The 12276-nt window shown below is 37.4% G+C and overlaps 1 protein-coding gene across 1 annotated transcript in view; it reads right to left on the bottom strand.

The window, feature by feature from the left end:
* The window catches only part of INSC (INSC spindle orientation adaptor protein), a 139758-nt gene that overhangs the window by 81026 nt on the left and 46456 nt on the right, over positions 1 to 12276 (bottom strand). The window contains exon 2 of the mRNA XM_062495349.1: positions 3514 to 3607. Within this exon, the coding sequence (XP_062351333.1) occupies positions 3514 to 3607 (94 nt within the window). The remainder of the gene's footprint in view (positions 1 to 3513; positions 3608 to 12276) is intronic.

The following is a 12276-nucleotide window of genomic DNA, read 5'->3' as shown; positions in this document are numbered from 1 at the left end:
CCAATGGATTAATCCATTCTTTTGCTGACAGCCCCATATGAACAGAAACACATTGAAAGGTTCTGCACAGGTCTTACCTCTCAAAATACCTCTTTTCAACTGCATAGAGGCCATGTGAAGCTCCAAAAGTAGAAGCAAAATGTGATGTGAATGGTCCCAGAAATAACTCAGTTCCTGATCAAGTAGAAACCCTCTTACCTTATAAAGGGGTTTTTTTCCCCTTTTTCCTTCCTTTTTTTTTTCCCCCTTTCAAACAATATTCACTTCTGGGACTATACATCTATCTGTTTTTCATCTCATATGTCCTTATGTTCCATAAAGTCCTACAAATTTGTCATCCTGATTAGGCAGAGAAACAAGCAGAATCAATACAGTTCCTGCAGTAAAAATTCCTGAATTTCTCTTGCTTCTGTTTCAAGTCACAGCTTTCAACGAACATTATCTAAATGCCAATTAATACTAAATATAAACAATTATTTTTTCCTTCTACTTCCATAAAGGTTTCTGCATCCTTTCAGGTAGTACTTTTATCTCCACTGGGCAAGAAGCAATGTACTCAGAGTACAAAATAATAGCCCATGGTGCCCAGCCCTTCATGGATGCTGCTGGAGTTCTGGAAGTAGCCTTAAGTTTGCTATCTGAAAACCAGTAAGTTGTTTCAAACAATTCATGGAATCATGGAATGGTTTGGGTTGGAAGGGTCTTAAAAAATGATCTGGTTCCATCCCACCTGCCATGGTCAGGGACATCTTCCACTAGACCAGGCTGCTCAAAGCCCCATCACATTTCTTTTGATGCAGCCCAGGATACAACTGGTTTTACAAACTGCTAGTGCACATTTCTGACTCGTATTCAGGGTTAGGTTTTTCTTCAGTTTGTTTTCTTAATTTTATTTTGGTTTTACTTGGTTGCTGTTTTGGGGTTGGGAGGTTTTTATGGCAAAGAGGGAAAATTGGTGATGACAATTGTGGCTAGTTTTTTAAACCTAATTTTGATAAAATATGCTTATTTACTCTTCTCTAAAAATTTATAATTATACTGTATTTCTCCAATTGCAGCCCTGAACACATAATCCAAGAAGCCAAAACAGCATCCTATTTCACTTTTAGTGATGAGTATTCTCGCTTCAGTTGAATGACTTCAGATTCAGCACTGTGTTAAGTTTAGTTTACCATCCAATACAGAAAGTATATATATATTAAAAAAAAAAAAACACGTCTACAGTGAAAAAAGCCTGTGTAAACTACAATTTTAACTCGCAGTAAACAAGAAGGCCAATGAACTTTCATTACACAGGACAAAGGGTAGGGGCGTAAGTGAAAGGTGAGTTTTATTCTAGATGTAAAAGACATAAAAGCTCATAATCTCTTATAAAGATAAGGAATATCTTATAAAGATAAGGAAAGGGTACTGACATTTTCCCAAAGCTACACTAAAAATAGCTATTTCAGAATGGGGTTATATGTACCTCTAAGGAATACACACACACTTCACATGCTGTAGTGAACTGGCCCTCACTGATGAAAACAGATAATTTTTACGGTCCTGCAAAGTGCTTTACATGGGAGTACAGCTTTTGGAGTGTAAGCAAATTAATCCTTGATAAAAGTGATCTATTTCCAGTTGTTCTCTCTCCTAAGAGACAAAATCATCACTTAAGTCACTAACCCACTGAAACAGAAAATAAAGTTTCTCACAATAATTTTTTTTCCTTGGGATACTGCATAACTTTAAATACTACATCCATAGCAGTCTAGATATCAATTAGAGACAGCAGCTCTGACAGTGTGCTAGAAAACCATTAGCACAGTGACTCAGTACTCTAGAGACTCCAATATAAATTGTGATTTCCCATAAAATCTAAAGAAATAGTGTAAACAACAATTCATGAAGCACAGAGACTTGTTTTAAGGCCCCAGTTTTAAATTCTTTTTACAGCCAAAATAACTGTTGACTCCAATGACCACTGTGCAAACACTTAGAATCTGTTTGCACATTTATGAAACACTTTTCCTATGGAGACAGATACTCTTGCTTAGGGACCTGCCTGTTTTTCTTCTGAAAGATTATAACCTCAGCATGAAGCAAGGCATGGTTGTGGTCCTACACAGAATTAGCCTCAACTGGATTTGAGCCACCTTCCCCTGTGACAGGACACAAGAAGTTGATTCAAGCCCTTCTCGCAAAGAGCAGGAATATGAACTGGAATCCTGAGACAATCATAAATCCTACCCTTGGATACAGGAAAAATAAAGAAATAATCATATTTGAATCCTGTTCTTTTGAAAATTATGTTTGGAACACCACAAGCAGCCTTTTTCCACTGGATTCCAGAGGGAGACTACTTCATCATTGCTGGATCTTCAGAGGAAAACTGCACCCTTCTCCAGGAGCACTGCTTGAACTGAACCACATCTGTCACTGCAGGAGGATGCAGCCACCATTCAATGGGACTGCTACCAACACCCTGACTGATGGGGTGTCAGATTGGATTCTGACTCTGTCAGTGGTTTTGTACTACCACATTTTATTTTCATTTTCCTATTAAGTTGTAGTTCTGACTTGAGCTCTCCCCTAGACTTGAAATCTATTGGTTTGTTTTCAAACCAATACTTGACAATATCAATGTATCTGCTGGAAGACTGAGGTAAGGAAAGATAGAGAAATATCAAACTGATGAAGAAAAGCACTGTATTTTGAGACTGTATGTCAGTTACAATTGTAAGTTAATTACAATAAAGAATTGCAGTCTGACCTGAAGAAAGAAGACTAGGGAGAAGAGTGAAACTAAAATCCTTTCTATTTCTGATTTTATTCCTGCATTCAGCAGACCTCACCCTCCCTCCTCCTCTAAACAAAAACAAAACAAACCCAGGTGTGACACAGTGACTGTAGGTAATGGTGGTTTTTTTGGGTTTTTTTTCTTTTCATGGAACTTCTATTAGGCTAGAAGCAAAACTACACTACACAGAGACAGCTGCTGGATAGCACCCACAAGATAGATTTTTTTTATTATTATTATTTGTTGGTTAGCAGACTCACTAATATCCCCATTCCCAACAGAGTTCCACAGACTGTAGACATTGTACCACAGCCTTCATATCGTTACCATACCTACACCAGAACAAAGTCAAACATGCTAAACAAATTTATATGTATGGATGTATGGCTTTCAGCAGTCTTCAGAGAGTGCAGAAGTTTCCAGTCATTTCCATTGCAACTAAGAAGCAGTCCAGTAAGTACAGTCACATTGCTACTGCAGATGTGGGCATCCAATTAAAATGATGGCTGCAGAAACACTGCCATGGTTTGCCAGACTCCAGGTATAGAAATTTCCAAGTGCCTCAAGAAATATATCTCAAATTTCCACATTCATTCTACAAATTCTGTAGGAATACCACCTGAGTTTAAAAATGAGCTTTTAAGAATCTTCAGAACCCCAAAGGAAAAGTGCAGCTGCTGCCTCAGAATAATTTAATCACTCAAACCTGGATGACAGAGCGTACCACTTACCGCTGAACTGGTAAGGAAAGAGAATCTAAGTAGTCCTCGCCCTTAAAAGCCATATTTATCCTGTTCTTATGTGCACTTCTCCATGGGCTGGAATCTAGAAAGAAAACAGTCATTTAGTAAACCTAGGAAAACGCAGGTACCTTCAGCCAAGGTAGGCATGGCATTTTCCTGCTCTTCTGCAGAGAGAGCTCATTAAAACAAATAAAAAGTCTCTTTTTCCACAGGTACCCCACAACTCCAGCAGATAACCAAGGCCATTAAGTACATTTCGCATCATAATCAATTAGGGTTACATATTCTTGAAGATCCTGAGCTACTGCACAGGTTAGAGCCATCTGGGTTGTACATTCCTGAGTTAGTACAGAGGTATTATTTAGCCACATTTATTGTATATTAACTTGAATGCTAGGAAAAAATCTATTGAGTATTATAGTAATTCTTCATGTTATTGTGAGAACCATTGAAAGTTTGGTCTCTTCCAGCACTAATTATTCTGCAATATGATTTCAGGGTTGTTAAGTGTTACATTTACAGAAAGGTCCTTGTCTAAGGACAAGAATGTCTAAGGATGTCTAAGTTACTGAAGTATTTGACCCTTCCATGTTAGACAATTTCATTTTTTATACATTTTAAATGCTTCACACATCTTTCTCCTCCATGATTTCCTTTTATGCCCAGTAACCAAGCGATGGATCCAAGCTTTATTGCACTAGGAAAAAAAAAAAACAAAACAAGAAAGGAAAAGAAAGACTCCTCATTTTCACAAATGGAAAAGCTCTGCTTCTTTCCCTCTTCTTTTAATTAGCCTCGCATTAGAGTACTACCTACTATAGGTCAAAGCACATTGACAGCAAAAATCATAGAGGATTTATTCTACAAAAAAGGTAAAGTCATTTTTACTCACACACATGGCTAGAAGAAAACTAAGGCAAAATATTTGAAGGAAAATATTAACCCATGACTCAGGAAGAAGAAGGAGGAAATGGATTCGTTTGGACAAAGAGACAGGAGTGGAAAAATTATGCTCTCTTAGATGTGAAGAATAAACTGGGATCAATGGATCTTACTCCTAGTGAAAATACTTTACACAGGAAATTACTGTTGTTTGTGTCACCAACTGAAGCAGAGTGTTTTTGATGCAGCTGCTTGTGAAATTCTGCCATTTGGTTATTTGGCTCCATTGTAGAAGCTGAGTCAGCCAGCATTCAAGATATTTGCCACCCCAAATTGCTCTTAATTGACACAGAGTGGCCCTCACTCCCTTTCCTAGCAAACTGATCTCATTACTAATGCATGTTCTTGTTTTTTCTCCCCGATCTCACAAGCACGTCCTGAGCACATAAAAGTATTACAACCAACATAATGGGTACACATGCTCTGTCCACTGTTGGCACCAGATTGCTCTGGTGATGGAGTCATCCTGTGTTCCTCCCTACCCCCTAAGTTTTCCTAGAAATACCAAACTTAATATAGTCCTTCTTTAGATGTATGAACTAAGAAGACTGAAATATAAAAGAATCTATTAAAAAAGCCAAAACCAACACAAAAAAAACTGCATTAAAAATAGTTACTGAAGTCTCTGGTTTAAAAAGATTGCAGATATTTCATAGGTTTTGACAGAAGGTGAGTATGCCCAAGTATGAAAATATTAGTATGTATTTTCCTGCTCCTGTGATACATTAAGGTTTGAAAAACAAGCTTATTGGGAGGGGCGGGGGGGGGAGGATTTAAAGCATTTAGTGTATGATTTACAGATTCCTCTAACAAATGGAATAAATGAGCTATCTTCATTTCAACTAGTAGGATATTTTATTTCTTAAAAAGACATTTAAGTTTACCAGATACAAACAATTGTATAATCACATATACTGGAAACAACCAAAAATCTCAACAATCACTGTCCTCATTTGAGGACAGCTTAAAGCTGAACACATCCATATAAAACCTTAATCTCCAAAATTAATTTCCCCTCCTAAATCTTGTCATTTAAAGGACAAAAAAAACCCAATATTTCAGTCTGCAGAATTACAGATTTCATGGACATTTAGTATCTCCTTCTCCTCAGCATTAGTCCTGGATTTACCTTCTTATGTTAACAGCAATAAATCAAATCTAAAGCTTTAGCTTCCTCTGGCAAGCTAAGTCTACTTCACCATTAGCTCAGCCTACAACCAATTCCTACACATACAAATCAAAGCACCTGCCTGTACTCCATTACTTGTGATCAGTGACATAATGTACACAGACATAAATTAGATTATTGCATGTCCTTGTTCCCCATAAATTAGAAAACTGACAAAAATGCAAGTTTTTATATGCTGTCTTCCCACAAAACATACTTTTATATTATGTCTGAGAGCCTTTAAAAACATTATCAACTCCTACTTAGAGGTTACTTATGCTCCAGGAATAATAACAAAATGCCACAACACTATCTTAACCAAACTGTCTTGCTAGAGACTATGACTAGATATTAGCTCACGTATTTAATCTCAAATTAATCTTGGTGACATGAGGAAATTCTCTCCCCTGGCACTTTTCCAGGAGATCCACTGTACCCCCAGGATCACAAGAGAGGCTGGAACCAGTGATTTGTGCTACAGGCTTCTGGTCCTGCTTGGAATGCCTCCTCCACCTGCTGGGCAATTACAGAGATATTGTTCTGTTTCCAGTGCTCTCATTCCTCTTTCCAGCTAAGACCAAGACAACTGTACTTCCTAGTAAAGACTAGGAGAGAGCTGATGAGTCCTTCTATTTAGCAGATTCTGCTTTTTATTCGAGTCCACAACACAGTGATGAGCTCTAGTCAGCACTCCTTAAACAGAGTCCTCTACTCTAGCTGAGTATGGAGATGTTACACATGCACTCACTTTTATTAAGTATATATATAATAATAGATAATGTCAGTAGACTTATATAGGAGATTTTAATTTATTTTTTTTTCCACTGAAAATATATTTTTCCATGACCAATGACTAGGCAGGCCCTCAACTATCAGAGATGCTGTCCAGGTAAATTTGTACAAATCAAAACAAACCAAAAAACCCACTGCTTATAGTTTGCAATATTGGTAAATTTTGTAGAAGCCTGAGTGGCACACTGAAATAATAAAATATTATTCTTGGACTATTATGAAGCCTTTTATTTAACACCTTACATAGGGCTTTATATCTGCACACAGCCTTGTATCAGAATGTAAATGCTGACTTAAAATTTGTTTGACTCCTCTGGTAGGTAGCAGCACAAGCCCGTGGAATTACATGTATTCAGGGCAGCAGGCTCTGTGTCCTGCATTTTTCTCTGTGATTTCTACACCGATTTAGGTTTTGGGATGTTATTTTCTCAAGGAATAGGTATAGATAAGCAGAGCACAAACCACACTCCAATCCCATCCCAGACAATCAGCCAAAAGCTTTTTTCAGAGATGAAGAGTCCAGAAGAGAATAAAGCATCACACCTGAAAGAACATGAAAGCATTGCTCTCAAATCAGCAAAGTATCAGTAAAGGACATGACCTTCATGGCCAAAAATCCCCAAAACCACATAAGCAGGAAGAGGCATCTTGCTCACAGACAGGCACCAGGCCTTGCCAGCAACTTACAGAACATCTTAAAAAAAAACCTATCAAACAGCCCACCTGTAAATTAAAGGAGAAGCCTCATCCCAAATCACACCAGGCACGGCAGCACAGGGGAAACCTGTGCAGCCCCTCATTAGCAGAGTGCTGCAGCTGGCAGCTGCTCTCCCACTGCTCCACCACAGACCCCTCCTGCCTTAAAGAACTCCCTGCTGGGACCCTCCTGTTGCTCCAGTCTTTTTAGCAATGCAGAGCAGCTTCCACAGCACCCCAGTGCTTTTTAGCACCCTGCAAAACAGGTCATTTCTGCTAGGAAAAATTAAAAAAAATAAAAAATAAAAAAAAAAACACTACAGCTTGTAAAATCGCCCAGTTTAAATTTCTTCTCCGTCATTCAACCTGATAGCTTATATTAACAAACTGGAAATTAGGAGGGTTTTAGCATAAGGATTCTTTTAGGAACAACTCCCATGCCCAAAGGTATCATGGTAACAGCATGTTTTCCAGGTGTGGAAAACCTTCAGTCAGTGTGATTCATTTGCTACTACAGATGGCCCTAAAGTTCTCCATCACAAAATGATGTCCTTATTAATTAAGCCCTGAAACTTCAGACAATTAAACTCACATTTTTGAGCTCATTCTTGTCACATATGTTCACCCTTGCAAAGGCTCGAATCAAAAGGCAAATCTGTGAACTTTCACCACACCCTTTCTAACCCCTAATATCACATTTCAACACTAGAAATATCTTAAAATAAGGTCAATCAAGAACATAATTTCTCTTTCAGAAAGCACCAAAAATCCACACATCTAGCCTCTGATTATTAATAATCATCTGAATTAGAAGAGTATGTTACCTATAAGCAATATGGTTAACCTGAGAATAAGAAGTTATTAGCTAAAAGTAGTTTCAGACCAGCTATCCCTTGATTAATATGAACAGTTCCTGTCTGTGCTAAAGTACAATCTCTTTTCTGCCAAACAGTGCTTGCCCTTATTTTATAATTCTGGGAGTCTGGGAATCATTAGTTATTATTCTCCTACACGCAGAAAAACTGTTAATGGAATGTCACAAATCAAATTAAGAGCAAAATTCTGACAGCATTTATGTGAGAGGTCAGAAAGTAAATACATACATTCTGTCCTTCAGCAACACATCCAGCCCATCAGAAGTTTTTCCACACCAACCATTTAAGGACTCAAGATCCTGTGTCATTCTGCATTATAAGAGACTTACATGGGCATGAATTAATTACAGTAGTTAAGAGCCAACTCAAAATTAAGCTGGGTGTCACAAATCTAAAAAACCATAAAACCAGGAGCAAAAATAATGAAGAGCCCTTCAAACAGGGCATTAAAATGGGCTGCATGAGCATAGGATTATATACACAGACCTATGGACCTCACTCCTAGAATGCAAAATTAAAACTAGGAGGAAGAGGTGGGGAAAGGCACTACCTGTGGCATTCATTCATGGCAGCAGCTCTTGCAGAACTAAAAATGAGAGGAAGCACTGCTGAGTAGTTTATGCCTTACACTTCAAGTACAATGAGTAGCATAAATCCATTTTCAGTCACAAAGAAGTTTGATTTTTATGGCATAGTTCTTCCCTTCTTTTCTCACTTCTTTGTGCAGAGAGGATCTCTTTTTAAAGGAGTCTCTCTATTGGAAAATATTCCTTTTATTATATAGTAGAACAATTTGTTTTGGAAGGGACCTTGAAGATCATCTACTTCCAATCCCCCTGGGTTTTGATAGCTTTACCTTCCACTAGATCAGGTTTCCCACAGCCTCATCCAAACTGACTATATACACATATAAAAATAGGCATATATTTATTGTCATCTGTTTATTTAAAAATTGTCTTAATATTTCACTTACATTTTCAAAATTGTAAAAAATATGTCTTATTGTATTATGTATTCATTATATATTTCCATTATATTAAATACTTTTAAAGTGTCTATTATAATATATATGGAAGTTTGGAGCGTGTGTTTATATATATTTATATATTCACCAACATACATCTGATGTAGTTATTTATGTCAACTCAAGTTTGTGCTGTTTCTTTTTTCTTCTGGATATATCTCATTTTATCCTTGTTTTACACATCTCTACCTTGGAAATAATCCAGGGATGGAGAGAGAAAAACAAATAAAGATCTACCTCAGTCAAGTAGCCCATCCTGAAAACTACAGGCAAGGAGTATTATTGTGCAGATCCTTGAGGGTGGAAGAAAAAAACAAATCTGAAGCCAGTACCATTCCACTGCCTACAGAGTCATTCCTTAATTCAACTTCCTGGTTTTAAAAACCTCGTGAAATATATATATATATATATAAATGTTTATGATCTTCACAAGGCAAAATCCTGCTTTGAAAGCAAGATGTATTGGGCTGCTCCTTCCATATCTTTATTTTTGACAGCGGATCGTATGAAACACAGTAAGTAGAATATATGTAGAACATATTTATCCAGGTTATTCAGCTTTCTCCAAGATTAGGAATGGAGTAGATCAGTTATCATATGTACTTTTGCCAAGGCATGAGTTTTCTTACAATGCGTCTTCAACAAATTTTCCCATTCAAATACAAAAAAAAAAAAAAAAAAAAAAAAAAAAAAAGCAAAGAAAAATGGACTTTCCATCACCATCAATTGCATTATGAAAATATTTAAAATAAAAAGATAAAGAAAGGCATGACAGATTTGATGACTTCTTTTCACCCAGTCCCCCTCAAAATTATTTTAGGCAACAGGCCACTGGAATAGTCACTTGGCATCTTCTGTATTTTTTTTTTTAATCTTATCAAAGTCTTTAAAATGTCCCCTTCTGAAAGGGGCACACCAATTTCTATAGATGGCAGTATTATGGGAACAAACTGATTAGTGGTAACATGTCTAGCAATTAGCATTTTAGAGGTAGCTTCCTTGAAGGAAATTTACTTTTGAGGTTCAGGAACCGAATAATAAGTGTCAGGTTGGTGCACTCCAGAGCTATATTTTACCTTTTATGCAGTGCAGAATAATCACCATATTAAAAACCCTTATCAGTTCTCATAGCAGCAGCAATGTAAGCTGCTGCGTGTAATTCTGAGGGGCCAGGCTGCTCAGAGCCCCATCCAGCCTGGCCCTGACACTGCCAGGGATGAGCCATCCACAGCTCCGGGCAGCATCTCCCAGGACCTCGCCACCCTCACAGAAAAGAATTTTAGCCCAATATTAACCTAAACTTGTTCTCGGTTTAAAGCCATCATCCCTTCTCCTAGCACTATGTGCCTTTGTAGAAAGTTCCTCTCCAGCTCTCTTTTAGGCCCCCTTCCAGTATTGGAAGGTTTCTCTAAGGTGTCCCCAGAGCCTTCTCTCCTCTAGGCTGAAGAGTCCCAATTCTCTCAGCCTCTCCTAACAGGAGAGGTGTTCCATTCCATCAGTAGCCTTTGTAGGCCTCCTCTGGATTCACTCCAGCAGCTCTGTATCCTTCCTGTGCTGGGGACCCCACTGTGATATTAGAGGTAAGAGGTTTGTGCTGACAATAAATTACCTCAAGTGAAATTGCCCTGTTTTGGTCTCATTTACCCCAACACCATAGCCAGGATTTCATCTTGTCTCCATGCAAAGAGATCAAAAATAAAAGGGCTGTTCTTTCAACCAGCCACTGTGTGGGGCACAAGATAAAATAAGAGATTTTTGCACCTTGGAGCGTACAAACATAGAAGTGTAGACTGTGCTGCTCAGAAAAAATGCCTACAGAATATCACAGTTTTCTGTTATTAGATAACATAACTCCACCAAATATAATGAAATTGGAGCTAAAATTCATTATTTCCCTACAAACATGCAAAAATTCTGAAAGGATCTTCACATGAAAAGAAATAAAAGAAAATCCTTTCCTTACTGAAGCACAAAATAAAGACAATAATTGACTAGCTCAAAATCAAATATAATGCAAGTAACAACTGAAACAAAATATTCCAGAACTTAATACTATAAACAAGTACATAAAGAAGATAACACTGTATTTAACCACTTCAAAGGGAAAGGAATAGAGACCTACACAAATAAGTCACTGCAAGGAAATATGACAATATTTGCACATCTCTGTGTACAAACCATTACCTGTAATGAAAGGATTTCTTCTTAATAGCTATTCCCATTAGTCACACAGGAAGTCTAAAAGACATCTTTATTTACACTGATATTCCTCAAAAAGAAAAACAAATCTGACATTTTAACAGAGAGGAGCAAAAAAGTATTATTAATTCAGGTCATAGCCCACACTAGCAAGGCTATATTGGACTGGCATCATAAGGCATTGCATGGTAAACAGTGGTCATATTTTCACAATATTTACCAGTGGTGATTAAGTTTTTCATTTTACTGAGTTAATATCAAATTGCTCTTTTTAGGTCATAACTCTGAAAACCTTATGACCAGCTTTAGACCAGTACAGATAAACCCACATTTATCTAGAAGTTAGCTATTCCTGGCCTTCTGTGATTGTGTTCTCTCTAGTCCTTAAACCACTTGTCTATTTGAATTACTAATAAACTTCCTACTTCCTTCAATCCACTTCAGCATAATTTTTTCACTTTTCTACAGTATATTGGGGGGAGAAACAAGGACATCAGAGAACTACAGGAAGGTAAAAGGGAAGAAAGTAGCTGAGAGGTATCAAAGTTATTGCCTGCTAATAAGACAACACAACAGAATGCAAGAGCAGGAGATCCAATTGGGCAACAAGCACATGAGATGAGCCAACACACCAACGAAAATGTAAAACACATGTGGTTGAGCTACACATTTTCAAGGATCCCAGCTCTCTTCATGCTCATTGCAAGTTCTACCTTCAAGGCTGTCTTCTCTAGACACACACAGCAAATCCAGTAGACAAATTTCCTGAAAGCAGAAAAAAGTCAAAGTATGTTGCAAAATTACCTGTACACTAAAAAACAAGAACATAGACCCTACATCAAAATTTCAGCATGGCTTCTATTTCTTGCTTTTTTTTCCTTTAATTAACTCCAATTAGTACTTCCAGACAGACTGTCAGCAAACTATGCTACCTAGACATTATAATTCTACACAAAGAACAAGCCATAAAGCACCAGCGAGCTTTTTCTGTTTGTAACGAGAAAATACTTCATTTATAATTTTGAACCACTGCCAAAGAGTATCCAATCACCAGA

Source organism: Cinclus cinclus, chromosome 6 (assembly GCF_963662255.1).
Source record: "Cinclus cinclus chromosome 6, bCinCin1.1, whole genome shotgun sequence".
Lineage (NCBI taxonomy): Eukaryota > Metazoa > Chordata > Aves > Passeriformes > Cinclidae > Cinclus > Cinclus cinclus.
Note: the sequence above shows the minus strand (reverse complement) of the source record. Positions and strands in the feature narration are given on the sequence as shown.